Source organism: Leptonychotes weddellii, chromosome 5 (assembly GCF_054177405.1).
Source record: "Leptonychotes weddellii isolate Sample4059 chromosome 5, ASM5417740v2, whole genome shotgun sequence".
Lineage (NCBI taxonomy): Eukaryota > Metazoa > Chordata > Mammalia > Carnivora > Phocidae > Leptonychotes > Leptonychotes weddellii.
In genome coordinates, this window is record NC_138373.1 from 159,572,935 (window position 1) to 159,590,398 (window position 17,464).

A 17,464-nucleotide genomic window follows, 5' to 3' on the forward strand; every position below is an offset into this window, starting at 1 on the left:
TCCGCCGCAGCGGCGCCGCGGATGGCCGCGCTCGGGGCCGCGGTGAGGGCTTTGCTCGCGGCCGCCCGTGTCCGGTCGCCGCCGCTGGGCCACCGTCCGCCGCACGCGCCCTGCTCTGCCTCGGCCGCTGCCCGCGGCGCTGCCATGGAGCCGGCGCCCCGCTGGCTGGCGGGGCTGCGCTTCGACAACCGCGCCCTGCGCGCGCTGCCCGTGGAGACGCCGCCCGCCGGCCCCGAGGGCGCCCCGTCCTCGCCGCGGCCCGTGCCGGGGGCCTGCTTCAGCCGCGTGCGGCCCGCGCCGCTGCGCCAGCCGCGCCTCGTGGCGCTGTCGGAGCCCGCGCTGGCGCTGCTGGGCCTGGGCGCGCCGCCCGCCGACGCCGCCGCCCGCGAGGCGCGCGAGGCCGAGGCCGCGCTCTTCTTCAGCGGCAACGCGCTGCTGCCGGGCGCCGAGCCCGCCGCGCACTGCTACTGCGGCCACCAGTTTGGCCAGTTCGCGGGGCAGCTGGGCGACGGCGCCGCCATGTACCTGGGCGAGGTGTGCACGGCCGCCGGCGAGCGCTGGGAGCTGCAGCTCAAGGGCGCCGGCCCCACGCCCTTCTCCAGGTGAGCCCGGGCGGGTGGCTGGGGGCCGGAGGGGGCTGACCCCCGGAGGGGCCCCACACGCCCTCTCCAGTGTGTGTGGGGGGGGCGTGCTCAGCCCCGCAGTTTTCCTCCCTAGTTGGGGGTGAGAAGTAACTGGAAGTTTGATCTAGGGACATAGACCGTGGGAGGGGGTCCCAGTATCCTGACGAAGGGAACAGCTTGTGCAAAGGCCCTGAGGTCAGAGGGAGAGAACCAGAGGAGGGGCTGTGGCTGCAGAGCCTCCGCCCCTGCTGCAGTGGAGCTGCCAAGTGCCCTTGTCCCCTCTGACCGGCTCGGGGAGGAATCCCGCTGCATCCCCCCAGTCCCGCAGCACTAGCAGCTAGCTGCTCGGTCCCGTTGTCATAAACAACACAAGGACTTTGGAATCAGTTCTGCGTGTGACACTGGTGTTTACCTCTTGCCCAGCCTAGCCACCAGTAATCGCGGGAGGCAGGGTGATTTGTCCTCTCCAGCATAGCATCTGTGTGTCCACCCACAGAGGCACAGTGTGTGGCCGGTGCCCTGGACAGGGACAAGACCCCCCTCAGATCCGATGGTCATTCTCCCAGGCACAGGCTTCTGAGCACTCATGGGCCAGGACCTGGGTCCGGATCCGGACAGCCTGACCTGGCAGGGGGCTCCCAGAGCTGTCCTGCTTCTTACATACAGACAGTGCTGATCGTCTGTTCTGCTCTTTTCCACTAAACAGTGGGTGCATTTAGTCCGTATTTGTTAAATGCTTGTTGAATGGCTAAAAAAGTTACACCTGAGTTGTCATTTTCTGTTCAAAGAAATCCTGAGGGCATGTGTCTCCTCTGGCCACTTCCCTGTGCCCTCCCCACCTCTCCCTCCAGGATCTGAACGCATCCTGCACCCCCTGCCTGCCTCCCAGCAGCTCCATCTCTGACCCCCAGAATAACTCGTTCTTCCTCATCACCCCGTCTCCCAATCTTTCTGTCTCTGGAAGTCTCCTGAATTCAGCCTAGCACCACCGCCACCCCCCAGCAAACAACCTGCTAAGAGTTGTCTGCACCAGTGACTAATGGGAGAGTTCCTGCCCCTTGAAATGATATGTAAATGCTTCTCGCCTTGGGGCCTGCTCATTCTTTGAGCATCTTTAAATTTTATATATTCAGTTAGGTAATTTATTCTTGCCAGTTATAAAGACAAACCTTTTTGTGAGAGTAATCTACTATGGGATATCTTTTATATTTGAAGACCTGAGTGTTAAGTTCCATGTTTCTAGACTTGAGGTCTGCTAGAAAATTTTTCTTTAAAATAAAGGGATCATTTAACCTTTACTCAGGTTAGCACCCACCCCGCAACATGTCCTGGGGTCTCCAGCCTCAGCATGACTTGAGGCTTAACATCCAAAGTGGCTGTGTGTGGCTTAAGGCCAACTCCTGCTGGGTACCCAGATGTGGGCTTTGGGTGGCGGGCAGGTGACTCCTTACCCGTGCCTCCTGCCTGCTGAGGGGGTTGAGATTTCAGGACATGCCTCTCCTGGCAGGTACAGAAGAGCTTGTCCTCAGCTGGGTCCATCCCAGCAGCTCGGCTGGGAACAGACTTGGGTGTGCTGGAGACGGGACTGCTGTCGTGTGTCCCGTTGGCTCTGTGGATGCAGAGAGGCCCTTTATCTTTGCTGTGTAATTGTCCAATTCTGGCTTTTGCTTTGGGAACCTTGCCTTGGGCAAGAAGACAGGCTGCTTATTTTCAGGACCATTTTTTACCAGATTCAAGATTAAATTGAGCTGTGCTGGCTTCCTGCTGAACATGAAATCTAGCTGGGTAAGAGGTGATTCCCAGGACCAGGGAGGGGTGGATTGACATTTGAGGACAGGTTTCCTTGTCACAGTTCTCATGTGGAGTAGAAGGAGGTGAGTGGAGTGCAGCTGTCACACTGGCCAGAGGCTGACGCAGTGGCCCTGGGGTGACTGCCAGGTCTGGTTTCCAGAGGTGTCACATTGGGATGAGACATACTCAGGCAAGGCAAGGCAGGAGACCTAGATGTGTCTCCACACGGTGGGGGCTTGCGGAACCCTGAGCACCACGATCACCGCAGTGTATGCAGCATATTATAGTAGTAGCATTTGATGAAACTGAGCTCCCATTCATGGTAAAAACTCAGTAAACTAGGAAGAGGGGAACTTCCTCAAATTGATAAAGAATAGCTCCAGAAAACCTACAGCTAACATCTACTTCGTGATGAGAGCCTGGAAGCCCTCCCACTGAGATCAGAAACAAGGTAAAGATGTTTCCCCCGCCGTTGCCTTTCAACATCATACTGGAAGTCCTAGCTAATGCAATAAGATGAGAAAAGGAAATTAAAGGTACACAGATTGAGATGAAAGAAATAAAACTGTCTTTGTTTGCAGATGAACATCTGTGTGGAAAATCTCAAAGATCTGACCAAAAATGTGAACCAGTAAGCAAGGTTGAAGGATACAAAATTACCATACGAGTCAGTCACTTTACTATGTACGAGCAATGAGCAATTGGAATTTGAAATTAAAAACAATACTGTTTACATTATTACCCCTCAAAATGAAATACTTAGGTATAAATCTAACAAAATATGTATTTGTACTTAAGACCTTTATGAAGAAAACTACAAAACTGCTAAAAGATATCAAAGAAGGACTAAATAAATGGAAAGATACATCACATGTCCATGGATGAGAAGACTCAGTCTTGTCAGGATGTCAGTTCTTCCCAGTTCGACTTGTAGATTCAGTATGATCCCAATCAAGACGCCTGGGTGGCTCAGTCAGTTAAGTGTTTGCCTTTGGCTCAGGTCATGATCTCAGGGTCCTGAGATCGAGTCCCGAGTTGGGCTCCCTGCTCAGCAGGGAGCCTGCTTCTCCCTCTGCCCCTTCCCCCTGCTTGTGTTCTTTTTCTTTTCTCAAATGAATAAATAAAATCTTTTAAAAAAATATAATCCCAATCAAATTTCAGCAGGTTATTTTGTAGGTACTGATAATGTGATTCTAAAGTTTATATGGAGAGTCAGAAAACCTACAATAACCAACATAATATTGAAGAAGAGCTAAGTTGGAGGACTGACACTACCTGACTTCAAGCCTTACTATAAAACTATAGTAGTCAAGAAGGTGCAGTGTTGGTGAAAGAACAGATCAATGGATAGACCTCCATAAATGTAGTCATTTATGACAAAGGAGCAAAGACAATATAATGGAGCAAAAACAGTTGTTTGAACAGATGGTGCTGGAACAACTGGACATCTACACACCAAAAAAATGTATCTAGACAAAGACCTTAGACCCTTCACAAGAATTAACTCAAAAGGGATCATAGACCTAAATGTAAAATGCAGAACTATAAAACTCCTAGAAGATAAAATAGAAAACCCAGAGGCCCTTGGGTTTGGACGTGATTTTTTAGACACAACACCAAAGGCAAGATCCACGAAAGAGATCACTGATACGCTAGACTCCATTGAAGTTAAAACTTCTGCTCTGCAAAAGATAGTATCAAGAGAATGAAAAGAAAAGCCACAGATTGGGAGAAAATATTTGTAAAAGACACGCCTGATAAAGGACTATTATTCAAAGTATACAAAGAACTCTTAAAACTCAGACTATAAGAAAACAAAAACAAAAAGACTTTAAAATGGGTTAAAGATCAGGTCACGATCCTGAGGTCCTGGGATCGAGCCCCGTGTCAGGCTTCCTGCCTGGCCAGCCTGCTGCTTCTCCCCTGCTTGTGCTCTCTAGCTCGCTGTCTCTCAAAGAAATAAAATCTTAAAATGGGCTAAAGACTTGAACAGACATGTCACCAAAGAAGAGCTAGAGATGGAAAATAAGCACATGAAAAGGTGCGCAACATCATATGTCCTCAGGGAAATGCAAATTCAGACAACGGTGAGACCCGGTTGCACACCTGTCAGAATGGCCCAGACCCGGAGCACTGACACCAAATGCCGGTGGGGGTGTGCGGCAGCAGGAACGTGCGCTCACCGACAGCAGGCATGCAGAGTTGTGCAGAGGACGAGTTGGCAGTTTCTTAACAAAAGTCAGCATACTCTTACCAGATGATCCAGCAGTTGTGCTCCTTGCTATTTACCCAAAAGACTTGAAGACCTCTCTCCACACAAAAACCCTGCACACACGTTTGTAGCAGTTTTATTCATAACTGCCAGAACTTGGAAGCAACCAACATTAAGTGTGGTACATCCAGACAATGGAACATTGTTCAGCACTAAAAGAGAAACGAGCTGTTGGGGCGCCTGGGTGGCTCAGTCGTTAGGCGTCTGCCTTCGGCTCAGGTCATGGTCCCGGGGTCCTTGGATCGAGTCCCACGTCGGGCTCCCTGCTCCGCGGGAAGCCTGCTTCTCCCTCTCCCACTCCCCCGGCTTGTGTTCCCTCTCTTGCTGTGTCTCTCTCTGCCAAATAAATAAATAAGTAATCTTTTAAAAAAAATAAATAAAAAGCCCTTAGAATGCTGTCTTCCAGGCCCTCCCATTTGCTGCCTGTTGAACGGACACCTGCCTGATGGTACGACTTGTGTTTAATTTCAGACAGGCCGACGGCCGCAAAGTCCTGCGGTCGAGCATCCGCGAGTTCCTGTGCAGCGAAGCAATGTTCCACCTGGGCATCCCCACCACGCGGGCCGGGGCCTGCGTCACGTCCCAGTCCACAGTCATTCGAGACGTCTTCTATGATGGTAATCCAAAATATGAGAAGTGCACAGTTGTGCTGCGCATAGCTTCCACTTTTCTAAGGTAATGCTGGGGTCCCTTCGGGCTGTGATGTGCGGAGACGGATGACAAGGCTGGTGGAGGGAACGCCCCGCCGGACACGTGTGGGGAACCCATCCCACGGCCAGTCCCGAGCAGCACCAGACGGCCCACGAAGTAGATGCTGGGCACCTGCAGGGAGGGAGGGGGTTCCGTGGGCAAAAGGCACCTGGCATTTCCTGGGCCGGGAGCCCTGTCCTGCGTGTGGATGGCTGTTCAGGCCCCTGTTGCCCCCAGAAGGGAGGCGGTGGCCGAGAGGTGGCCCGCGTTGCGGGCACGCAGCTGGCCTGGGTGAAGGGGGGCAGGGCCTCAGGCCAGAGGTGGGGCTCTGGGAAGGGGCATGTGCAGAGCTGTTCACTTGGAGTTTAGGACTAGGAAGGATATGAAAGTCACCGAGAAAGTGGCCTCGTTCCGTCACTGAAGAAGGGGCGACTCCACGCGTGCTGTGGCCGCCCTTGCTCCAGCCCGGTCACCCGCTGCCACCCTTTCTGGTCCCTCCCTGATGTCACCGTGCTGTCTGGCATCACACGGATCTGATGGCCCGGACCCACGGTTGTCAGGAAGCAGCTGTGACACCCTCTGGTCCCCCCTCCTGTGGAGCCAGGCGGACCCTGTGTGTCGGGGCCATTCACGCGGTGCCTAAGGCTCAGCGCCTGGCTTTTTCTTTTGTCCTCTGGGAGCTGGAGGAGCCAGGGCGGTCGCGTCCGCCTCCCCCAGGAGACCCAGGGCTGCTTCCCTGAGCGGCGCTCCTGGCAGTTCGACCAGCATAACCTAGGGGATTGGGGGGCCACCCTGGGCCTGCTAGCGGTAATGCTAGTCGTTGCGACGCCGCCTCACGTCCTCTGGGTGACAGACCACTCGGTCATAGAGCTGACCCTGCTTGTCAGCTGACCGCAGGATGCCAGTCACCGCCGTGCTCCTTGACCCGGGGGTGAGCACAGAGCCCTGCTGGTCCCCAGAGGCAGCCATGCCTTCCTGGGCCCCCCACACGCAGCCGGCGTGCGTGGTAGCTAACCAAGGGCAGAACGGGTCTGTCCGTATCACCGAAAGACCAGTTACGTTTTGTTTTTTTGTTTTTTTAAGATTTTATTTATTTATTTGAGAGAAAGAGAATGAGAGACAGCAAGAGAGGGAAGAGGGTCAGAGGGAGAGGCAGAGCCCCTGCTGAGCAGGGAGCCCGATGCGGGACTCAGTCCCGGGACTCCAGGATCATGACCTGAGCCGAAGGCAGTCGCTTAACCGACTGAGCCACCCAGGCGCCCCAACAATTTTTTTTTTAAGATTTTATTTATTTATTTATTTGAGAGAGCGAGAAAGAGAGAGAGAGAAGGTCAGAGGGAGAAGCAGACCCCCCGCCGAGCAGGGAGCCCGATGCGGGACCCGATCCCAGGACTCCGGGATCATGACCTGAGCCGAAGGCAGTCGCCCAACCAACTGAGCCACCCAGGCGCCCCAAGACCAGTTACGTTTTTGTTGGTTTTGTTTTAATCAGGGTGTTCTTAGCGCCAGAGGCTACAAGGCCTAGCAGCCAGACTTCTGTTTTTCACAAGGGGCTAGAGCCATGTTTAACCTGTTAAAAACATGGGTATTTCCTCCAGGTTCGGATCCTTTGAGATTTTTAAGTCTGCAGATGAGCACACAGGGCGTGAAGGGCCCAGTGTGGGGAGAAATGACATCCGAGTCCAGATGCTTGACTATGTGATCAGCACGTTTTATCCTGAGATCCAGGCCGCGCACGCGGATGACCGTGTGCAGAGGAATGCCGCCTTCTTCCGGGAGGTAGGCGGGGCTGCACACCAGCCCTCCCTGCATCCCGCCTGCTGATGAGACAGGGTCTGCCAGGCGGGGGGGCCAAGGTTCTCTGAGTCACTCCCCGGTCCCAAAGCCTGTCCCCCCTTGTTGGCTCTGAGCAGGACCGACTTCTGGGAATGCTGCATTGAGGGTCGGGGGCCCTGAGACAAACCCTGTGCGCCCCCACCAGGCGCGGCGGGAGAACTGTGGGGGGGGAAGGACTCCGCTTCGGGGGGAGATGCGGACGGTCACGGCGGGGCCCCTGGCACAGCAGCCTGGACCCAGGGCAGGTTTTGCCGGCTCATGTGGTGACTTCCCTGTTTCCACACGGTTATCCTCCTGGGCCTGAGTTGTGGGGATGGTCAAGGCTCCCTGATATTTTTGGTTTCATGGGTAAAAGCCAAAATTAGTATATCAAAGAGACAGATGGCCTAAGTGGAAATTAGAGCCTACACGTGTGCACTCATCCAAGTGCTTTCCCTTCTTACCCGTCCTTCCGCGTTCGCCCCCGCTGCCGAGTGTGCGCCGAGAGGGCAAACCCGAGGGAGTTCCTGGGAGCAGAGCTGTCCTCAGGGAGGGAGGGGGCAGGGGACAACCTGCTCCCGTCGTGCCGCAGGTGACCCGTCGCACGGCCCGGATGGTGGCGGAGTGGCAGTGTGTGGGCTTCTGCCACGGCGTGCTCAACACAGACAACATGAGCATCGTGGGGCTCACCATCGACTACGGGCCCTTCGGCTTCCTGGACAGGTGAGCAGCCCGGGGCCAGCATGTGGGCGCAGCTGGGGAAGGACCTGCTGTCCTCGATGTTTGGTTGGAAATGCCTGGTCAGCCCTTTGCAGCAGCAGAAATCCCCTGGAAGGTTTGGAGCAGAGCGGCCTTTTCAGAGGGTCCCTCCACTCCTGGATTGGGAATGGACTCACGGGGCCAGGGCGGGAACAGGCGGCGAGCAGGAAGGAGGGACGCGGCCGGCCAGGGGCAGTGGGCTGAGGCGGCGCCGCCCCCCGGCTGACTGAGCGGGTGGGAGTCGGCGGCTGCGGCCTGGACCTGCGCCCGTCAGAGCGGGGCCCCTGCGAGGCAGGGCGGGAGGGCAGTGGCCACACGGACGCAGCCTCTGGGCACCCCGGGACCTGCCTCATCCCCTTGCTGGCTCCGCTTGCCCCGTGTGGCAGGTACGACCCTGACCACGTGTGCAATGCTTCCGACAACACTGGGCGCTACGCATACAGCAAGCAGCCCGACGTTTGCAAGTGGAACCTGCAGAAGCTGGCGGAGGCCCTGGAGCCCGAGCTGCCCCGCGAGCGGGGCGAGACCATCCTGGCCGAGGAGTTCGACCCGGAGTTCCGCCAGCACTACCTGCAGAAGATGCGCAGGAAGCTGGGCCTGGTGCGCGCCGAGCTGGACGAGGACGGGGCGCTGGTGGCCAAGCTCCTGGAGACCATGCACCTGACTGGTGAGTGTGACGGGGATCTGCTGCAGCAGCGCCCGGCGTTTTCGTTCGGTGAAATAGACACAACGTAAGATGGACCATTTTACCACGGGGTGTGCAGTTTGGGGGCACTAAGCACATTCACCCCGTCTGTCTCCCCACACAGACACCCTGTCATTTCCTCCTCCTCCCGCGCCCCTGGCACCCCCAGTCTACCGTCTGTCTGATCGGACTCCTGCAGGGACCTCCTGTGAAATGGGCCCATGCAGGGTTCATCCAGTGACGGCTGACAGCGCCGAGGACAGTGTCCTCAGGGTCCACGATGGTGACGCAGGTGTCCGCATTCTAGGCCCTTGTGTGGACGGACCACACTTTGCTCTTCCGTCAACGATGGATGCACACTGGTGGTTTTCCCCTTCAGGCTGTTGTGGACAACAGCGCTGGAAGACAGATGTGCAGACATCTGTTGGAGCCCGTTTTCAGTTCTTTCGGGGCTGCGCGGCAGAGCGGACCTACAGATCTGACACAGAGCTGCCGACCGCTCTGGCGGGAGCTTCCAGTACCGTGGTGAACGAAGCGGCTACGTGCGTGGCCGTCTGTCGCTCCTGCTCTTAGGGGGCGCTACCTCTTTCACTAGGTTGTGGCTTTTCCAGATACGGCTTTCACGAAATCGAGGAAGTTTCCTTCTATTCCTAGCTTGAGCGTTTTGGCCGTTTTGCATCAGCTGAGATGAGCACATGGTCGTACTCCTCCTCCTCACTTTGTGTCCTTAGTCAAGTTAAACCGCCATAAAAAACCACAGAGCGGCAGCTTGCCCAGCAAACACTGATTTCTCACAGTTCTGGAGGCTGGGGGTCGGAGGTCAGGGTGCAGTGTGGTCGGGTTGCTGGTGAGGGCTTCCTTCCCTGGCCAAGAGCCGAGAGGGACCCCACCGGAGGCCCCCACTGTCCTTACCGGGACGCTGGTCTGCGGGGTCTTTGGCTTGGATATCCAGGCAACGCTGAGTTAGGAAATGTTCCCTCCTGTATTTTGGAAGAGTTTGAGAAGGACTGGTGATGATTCTTTGATATTTGGTAGAACTTACCAGTGAAGCTACCTGGTCCTACCGTTGTCTTTGTTGGGAGGGTTCTGATGGCCCATTCAGTCTCCTGACTTGTCACAAGGCTACTCAGATTTTCTATTTCTTCTGAGTCCACTCTGGCAGACGGTGTTTCTAAGAATTTGTCCATTTCATCTACATATCTGACGTATCGGTGTGGAACTGTTCAGTCTTCTCTTACAGTCCTGTTTCTGTGTGACCAGTAGTCACCGCCCCACTTTCATTTCTGATTTTAGTTACGGGGCAGTAGCTAAAGGTTTGTCAATCTTGTTGATCTTTTCAAAGAACCAGATAACTCTTGGTTTCAGTGGTTTTCGCTTCTTTTTTGTTCTCTATTTCGTTTATCTCTGCTATACCCTCTATTTCCGGTCTTTCGGCTAGCCTTAGTCTTATTTTGTTTTCTTTCTAGTTCCTTAGGTGTAAGATTAAGTTACTGGTTTGAGGCTTTTTTCCCTTTGAGATTTAACGGGTATGTAATGGTGTCAGGGGTACGTGATTCGCTGTTTGTAGAGATCGCAAAACTGTTGACTTCCATCACCACACAGTTGCAAATTTCTTTTTTGGGGGGGATAAAAGAGGTCTGCTCTCCTAATGTAGGTAATTAGCACCATAAAATTCTCTGTGACCACTGCTTTTGGGCATCCTATAAATTTCAGTATTTGTGTTTCCACATTTTCCTGCCTCTCAGTATTTTCTGCTTTCCCTTGTGATTTCTTTTTGGGCCCATTGGTTAATTTTCACAGTATCTGGGGATTTCCCAGTTTTCCTTCTGTTTGTGATTGCGATCTTCATTCCATTGTGGTTGGAGAAGATACCAGTCTTTTTAAGCATATTGACTTGCTTTGTGGCTGAACAAGTGGTCTGTCCTGTGTGCACTTGAGGAGACAGCTGTCTGTCTGATGGAGCAGCCGGACGGTGTTCAAGTTCCCCGTGTCCTCACTGGTCTGTCGTGCGGACGTTCCGTCCATTATCCAAAAGTGGGGCGCTGAAGCCTCCGGCTCCTACGGGGAACTGTGCTGTTTCTCCTTCCATTTTACGAATGTTTGGTTTGTATGTTTATAACCATTACATCTTCTTGATGAACAGGCTGTTCGACACATAAAGGCCTTGTCATTTGCAGGTCTCTTGCTGACAGTGGGAGGGCTGGCCCCGCTCTGCAGGTTACCATTTCCTTGGGGTATTTTTTCTGTCCTCTCTCTTTAGGCTGGACAAGTTGAAAGTACTTTTTTTAGTTCAAGCTGCCAGTCTCATTTGGAGATGAATCCTTTTAAGTCATTACCGATGAGGACTTCTGTCGTTTTGCTGTTTGTGGTCTGTGTCCTCTGCCATTTTTCATCCCTCATCTCCTCCATTACTGCTTTTGTGTCTCTGTTCTGGCCCCTTCTCGTTTCCCTTTTGTGTCTCTTCCCGGGATGTTCTCCCGGGGGTTATAGGGACTGTGTTTTAACAAGTCAGGCCAAGGATCTCCCCGTATCTGTTCTGTGTTGAGCCCTGTTTGTTTGGAAGTGTTTCAGGGGCTTGTCCTTGACGCCCTGCAGCTCAAGTAGGCAGTGAGGACTGTGCCCACAGTGGGGGTGGCCAGGGGCTGACCGTGGTGGCTTTGCCGTACTTACCTGATTCACGGATGAAGGAGCGGGGGCTTAGAGTGGTGGCCAAGCTGGGTGGCAGGTGGGTGGGGGCTGTTGAGGCGGCTGGAGGGGAGGGGTCGCGAGGCATCTGCCCTCAGCGTGGACGGTGGTGCGGGAGGCAGGTGCAGGGCCCTGCCTCTGCCTGCCGGCACCCTGAGCAGCGGCGTGTTCCAGGGGCCGACTTCACAAACACCTTCTACTTGCTGAGCTCCTTCCCAGTTGGGCCAGAGTCCCTGGGCCTGCCTGAGTTCCTGGCCGCGCTGACCGCACAGTGTGCCTCCCTGGAGGAGCTGAAGCTCGCCTTCCGACCCCAGATGGATCCCCGGTGGGTACCCAGGTCTCACTTCTTGGAATTTGCTTCCAGAAGGAGAGGACCATTGAGAACAGAGCACGCCAGGGAACAGAAGAGGGAGCTGGCTGAGGCTTCTGGGGAAGGGGGTGGTCAAGCCCCCGTGTCTGCAGCGCTGAGGCCCGCCGGTCAGAGGGAAGGACAGCATGTTGTCACCACTGGGGGAGGCCAGTGGCACGGCTGGGGAGCAGCTTCCCAGAATGGCTCTCTCGTCTGCCCAGGAAGAGCCCCGGGGCCCTCAGGTCTCAGCCAGACCAGGCTTTCCTGCGCCACCTCCCACTGGGAAGAGTACACGGTGTCTGAGCCCACACTCAGAGTAAGACACGGCAAGAGCTGGGGTTTGAGAGAATTTAGTGCCGCAGGGTGGTGAGTGCTGACGGAGGACAGGCTAGTAGGACCGGGGAAGGGGGTGTCGGTGTTGTCCCTGCCCCACCCCCAGGCCCCTCTGCAAGTGGGGAAGGACCCGGCCTTGTGGCCACCGTGGGGAAGCGGCCAGCAGTGCCCTCCCCGGGGGGGAAGCAGGTGCCCCACGTGCCCCAGGCACCCGCAGGGCACTGCCCCTCGGCTGTCCCGCGACCGGGAGGGGCTGCCGCGGAGTAGGGGTGAACAGCTGCCCCACTGGTCGGGCCGGGTCACCCCCTTGCAGGGCAGTCAGCACAGCAGAGCGGCTAAAGCCAGTGCCACCTCCCCCGCGCCCGATGGCCATCTTCCAGGGGCCCAGGGGCCTCAGGACGCAGCCCATGGCCGGGGTGGGGACGCGCCTCACGCTGCCCCTCCGCACAGGCAGCTCTCGATGATGCTGATGCTGGCACAGTCCAACCCCCAGCTCTTCGCGCTCATCGGCACCCGGGCGAACGTGACGAAGGAGCTAGAACGCGTGGAGCAGCATTCTCGGCTGGAGCAGCTGAGCCCGGCTGAGCTGCTGAGCAAGAACAGGGGCCACTGGGCTGACTGGCTCCAGGAGTATGGGTGAGGCTCCAGGCGGCCGGGCGCGGACTGCTCGCGTCACCCTCTCCCTGGGAGGTGGCTGCAGACGACGCCCCCCAAGCAGGGAACCAAATGCAGGAGGGGTGGGGGGGTGGCACCTGCTGGAAAGATGAACTTGGATGATTCCAGAGCCCGGCTGGAGAAGGACAGGGAGGGCGTCAGCGACAAGGATGCCTGGCAGGCTGAGCGCACGCGCGTCATGCATGCCAACAACCCCAAGTACGTCCTGCGGAACTACATCGCCCAGAATGCCATCGAGGCCGCCGAGAACGGAGACTTCTCAGAGGCAAGCACACGCCCGTCCCTCCTCCGTCCCTGGGTCCAGCAGCAGGGGATGGTCCGGGGAGCGAGCGGCAGCCCCTAAAAGTCCTCTCCTGGCCCTTCTCCAGGTGCGGCGGGTGCTGAAGCTACTGGAAACCCCTTACCACAGGGACGGGGAGGCCACCGAGGACCTGGAGGCCACTGAGCCTGAGGGGGCTGGCGGGGCAGACAGTGGGGGGCACTCCTACAGCAGCAAGCCCCCACTGTGGGCAGCCGAACTGTGCGTGACGTGATCCTCGTAATGGCCTTGGAGGCCTCCACATGTGGAGCCCCCAAGGCCCCGAGTCCCACCGAGTCCTTGAGACGGTGCCACCCTGTGGACAAACCCACCCCCGTCTCTCCATGACGGCCGAGACGTCCAGTCAGGACCTGACCTGTCTCTGTCTGACGCAGACTCAGCAGCCCAGCCCCACGCTCAGAGACGCGGCCCCCCAAATAAACCAGCAGCTTCCCTGGCCGGTCTCCGTGTGGTGGCTCTGCCCCTGGCCCACCAGCCTGGGGACCCGGGGGGGGGCGGGGGGGGGGCACCTGTGTCCCGCGGCCTCAGGCATCCTGATAGTAGTTGTTGAAGTTGATGCGCAGCAGGAAGTCCTCCAGGTGAGGCTGGTAGCCCCGGTTCACCAGCTTGGTCACCACTGGAGGGTGGGGGGGTGCGGCTCAGCCAGGCCCAGCCGGTGGCCTCTGCCCCGCTGTCCCGAAGCCCTCCCGGCCCTGGGGGACAGGCACCTTTAAACAGGAAGTGGGAGTAGTACTTGAAGGTGCTGTAGGACTGCTGCATGAGAGCGAAGTTAGGGTGCTCCGCACCCCGGGGGCCACCGGCCGGGACCCAGGGCTGGGAGATAAGCTGGCTGCGGAACTTGAGGACGAGGCTGAAGATGCTGTGGATGACGTTCATGACGGGCGCAGCCTTCTCTGTCAGCAGGCCCCTGGGGGGGCAGGCACCTGCCAGTGAGGGGTGCCCGGCCCCCTCTGCACGTGCCCAAGGAGTAGCCCAGGCACAGCGGCTCACCTGAAGACAGCCTTGTGCAGGTACTCGGCATGCGCACGCTGGATCTCCTCAAGGTCGCCCACCTGCGCCAGCCGGGCTCGGAACTCACACCAGGTGACGTGCAGGATCTGGTTGGCGATGTAGCCCTGGGTGACCTTGACGAAGTGCTGCATCTCGTGCTTGAACAGCTGCAGCTGGCGGAACTGCACCGAGCCGGCCGCCTGGCTCACCAGAGCTGGGGGGCGCAGAGGCGTTAGCCGGGCCCCGGGGAGAGCAAGCCTGGGCTCTGGGCCAAGCCTCACCTGTGCGCTTGAGGTGGAAGCAAATGTCCTTGAGCGTCCACATCATCAGCTTCAGCTGCAGCAGGAAGGAGAAGATGCCGCTGTAGCGGCTCAGGCAGCCCTCGGTGACCACGACGTTGAGGGGCCAGTCGATCTGCGGGGAAGCCGGCTCAGCACAGCGGCGCGGGGGAGCGCCCCGCCCGCCCGCCCACTCGGTGAGGCCCTGCTGACCTTGTACCTGAGCTCCAGGCAGCTCAGCACGTCCGGGGCGTTGGGGGCAAACGCCTCGGGCAGGAACTTGAGGGCAAAGGAGAGGTTGTCCGCGAACGGGGTGTCCCCGTGCAGGCTGTACTGCAGGGCCTTGCTCAGCACAGAGTTGAGCACCAGCGGGTTGAGCAGCTCCCCGGGCGTCTGCCCCGCCCCCAGCTGCCAGGAGAGGGCACGGCTGTCCCGAGGGAGTCCCGGCTGTCCCGAGGGAGTCCCGGCACCGGCCCCCGCCCCGCGCCCAGGGGTCACCTTCTCAAACAGCAGATCGCTGAGCGACTGTGCGAACTCCCCGTCCTCCATGAGCAGGAAGTGCCGCAGCGCCTCGAAGTGCGCCTCCAAGCCGAGCTCCACGAAGAAGTAGTCCACGGCGGCCTTGTTCACCAACGAGACGCTGGCAGGAGGGGCGGGGTCAGGGTCAGGGGCGGGGCCTGGCCACCCGGGGCGGGGCCTGGCCACCCGGGGCGGGGCCTCCCGGGGGGCGGGCACTCACTGCGCAGCCAGCGGGGCAGTGATGGAGTGCTTCATGAGCACGGGCAGGGGCAGCAGCTCGCTCAGCTGCACCGCGGTCTCATCTGCATCTGACCGGGTCCGGGGGTCCTCCGGGAGGGCGAAGGCGCGGGGAAGCCCGTGGTGTAGCAGGTGGGCGGCGGGAGTTTCCGCTGTACGATGGCAGATGACCGTTAAGAGGCGGGGACACACTGGCCGCGCTCCCGCCCGCCCGCCCGCCCGCCGCTGCGTCTGGCCACTCACACATGGCCTCGTAGCTGTCCGGGTACTGCTCCAGCCGGTACTGCTCTATCAGACCCGCCAGGTAGGCCTGCTCCTGGCCCCAGCGCTGGGCCGCAGCCGCCTCCTCACCGAGGCCGGGGCTGCTCTGGGCCGCCGCGCCTTCCTAGGAAGGACAGGGTGGAGTGGGATCCCCTCCGTGCTGCCCCATCCTGGAGGACCAAAGCCCTCACTGCCCATGCGAGGCCAGAGCCCTAGCCACATCTGCCCTCACCTGTGAGCTTGGAGGGTGACCTGGAGAGAGGTCCTCAGTGTCCCCACTCGTCCCTGGTCCTGAGCAACACAAGTGGGGCAGGAGGGGTATCAGGGCCAAGTGCCTCCTACAGGGTGATACCTCCCAAGTCCCCAGGGCTGCAGCCTTCTTGCCCTTCCTCCTTGCCCACACCCCTCCCGGGCCCACAGGTGCCCCCAGTGACAGGAGAGCTGTAGGGACCCCACTGACCTGGCTCCTTGGGGATACCATCTCCCAGATCCCCGGATGCAGCCACTGCAGACAGCGAAGGCTGGAGGCCACTCGCCTGCCCACTACTGGAGCCAGCCTCCTGAGCACAGGAGCTGTCAGAAGCCGTCTCTGCAGGCAGCCGTGGCTCGTGCTCCCAGACAGGGCTCTGTGCTCCCAGGCTGAGGCCTGACTGGGATACATGGTCAGGGGGGCTCTGGCAGGGCCTGGGTGGATCAGGCTGGCCTTCCCCAGAGAGCGCACCCAGTACCACATGGGACTGAGACACGTGTCCGTGGACGTTCCACCGTGGCCGTGAGGGGGCCACGTCCCACACGTTCTCCCCCACCTTGATGCTGGCGTCAGACACGTGTCCGTGGACGTTCCACCGTGGCCGCGAGGGGGCCACGTCCCACATGTTCTCCCCCACCTTGATGCTGGCGTCAGACACGTGTCCGTGGACGTTCCACCGTGGCCGCGAGGGGGCCACGTCCCACACGTTCTCCCCCACCTTGATGCTGGCGTCAGACACGTGTCCGTGGACGTTCCACCGTGGCCGCGAGGGGGCCGTCCCAGAAGCATAGCCCCCTGTGGGAACACTGCCCTCTGACACACGCCCGAGGAGCTGCCCCATGGCCTGGCTACTCCCGTTCTGGGGGAGGGGGTACCCAGAGGGGTGGGGGGGAGGCAGAGCCACCTGCCTGTCTGAGACACTTGTACCCTGTGGCTGCCTGACACTGCCCCCCCACAGCTGCTGCCTCTCATTACTCGAGCCACCTCCTACAGTCTTCAGGGACCCTGGGGAAGCCCAGGGGGCTACAGCTGGCCTCAGGATGGTTCTGAAATCATACTCCTGGGGCCCAGAAGGCCCTGGGCCCACCACTTCGGATGGAGCCGAGGGAGGCAGGTCTGAGCCGATGGTGTGCAGCGCCCCCTCCAGGATAGGGGCCACGCCAGTGTGTGCAGGCGGCTCAGCCTCCGGAGCTGCGGGCAGGAAGTCTTGGATGCTGAGGCCCTCAGAGAACGGCCCCGGCCTGTCCACCGGCCCCGAGCCACAGGCCCCTGCTGCTGGAGGTGAGAGCTGCTGCGGCGTCCGTGCATTCGGGCAATCCCAGGCAACCACGTGCTGTTCTGCATACCCAGAGTCAGAGCTGCTGCCTCCCGCCGAGTGCCCGGGGCCCGGAGACAAAGCCTGAGACACAAGTGGGTGTTGGTTCCCCAAGCTCAGTTCTGCAACCACCAAGTCAGGCTCAGCAGCCACTGCGCTCCCAGGGCACCGCAGACCTGGGGCATCCAGCTCACAGCCCCATGCTCTGCGCCCTGAATCCTGCCCCCAGCCCCTCACCTGGGAGCCGGCAGCAGGGAGGACAGAGAGTGGCTCCAGGGCCTTCCCTTCGGACACGTCCCTCAGCATCCCCTGAAATTCAGGCAGCAGCAGTGAGCGCCTAACCCCACACAATCCAACCCAGAGCCTCCGCACCTCACCCAACACACACAAGCCACAGCTCCTGACGGCCCACACGGGCCATAGCACCGAGGCGAGAAGGGCCTGGGCCTAGAGTGAGCACTCAGCACTGCCCGCGTCATCCCAGGGCGGCACAGCCTCCTCCCAGTCCCGACGTCCCTGAGCACTGAGTTACCAACCCTCTCCCAGAACCCGGGTGTGCGTGTACTCTCAGGGGCTCCGAGACCCCCGAAGCCCAGGGGAAGAGCTCCCATCAGAAAC

General features: G+C 58.8%; 2 protein-coding genes across 5 annotated transcripts in view; one reads left to right on the forward strand and one right to left on the reverse strand.

The window, feature by feature from the left end:
• SELENOO (selenoprotein O) lies at window positions 1–13,432 on the forward strand. Of its 2 annotated transcripts, none has more exons than XM_081822697.1 (9): window positions 1–602; window positions 5,158–5,361; window positions 6,975–7,155; window positions 7,784–7,914; window positions 8,394–8,617; window positions 11,495–11,645; window positions 12,453–12,638; window positions 12,786–12,942; window positions 13,046–13,432. In XM_081822697.1, the coding sequence occupies exons 1-9, from the start codon at window positions 22–24 to the stop codon at window positions 13,217–13,219; spliced, it is 1,989 nt and encodes a 662-aa protein (XP_081678823.1). In that variant the 5' UTR covers window positions 1–21; the 3' UTR covers window positions 13,220–13,432. The 2 variants fall into 2 exon arrangements, with proteins under 2 accessions (XP_081678823.1, XP_006735456.3); XM_006735393.3 differs by having other exon boundaries at window positions 3–602; window positions 8,337–8,617.
• The window catches only part of TUBGCP6 (tubulin gamma complex component 6), a 24,395-nt gene continuing 18,934 nt past the window's right edge, over window positions 12,004–17,464 (reverse strand). Inside the window, exons 15-26 of one of the 3 annotated variants that reach the window (XM_081822696.1) lie at window positions 17,084–17,155; window positions 15,742–16,930; window positions 15,514–15,572; window positions 15,264–15,405; window positions 15,004–15,172; window positions 14,763–14,904; window positions 14,478–14,672; window positions 14,268–14,400; window positions 13,987–14,200; window positions 13,704–13,903; window positions 13,506–13,612; window positions 12,004–12,754 (exon numbers count right to left, since the gene is read on the reverse strand). In XM_081822696.1, the coding sequence (XP_081678822.1) occupies window positions 13,521–13,612; window positions 13,704–13,903; window positions 13,987–14,200; window positions 14,268–14,400; window positions 14,478–14,672; window positions 14,763–14,904; window positions 15,004–15,172; window positions 15,264–15,405; window positions 15,514–15,572; window positions 15,742–16,930; window positions 17,084–17,155 (2,607 nt within the window). In that variant the 3' untranslated portion in view covers window positions 12,004–12,754; window positions 13,506–13,520. Of the gene's footprint in view, window positions 12,758–13,505; window positions 13,613–13,703; window positions 13,904–13,986; window positions 14,201–14,267; window positions 14,401–14,477; window positions 14,673–14,762; window positions 14,905–15,003; window positions 15,173–15,263; window positions 15,406–15,513; window positions 15,573–15,741; window positions 16,931–17,083; window positions 17,156–17,464 lie in introns of those variants that run through there. The other 2 variants (XM_081822695.1, XR_014145975.1) reach the window with 2 other exon arrangements.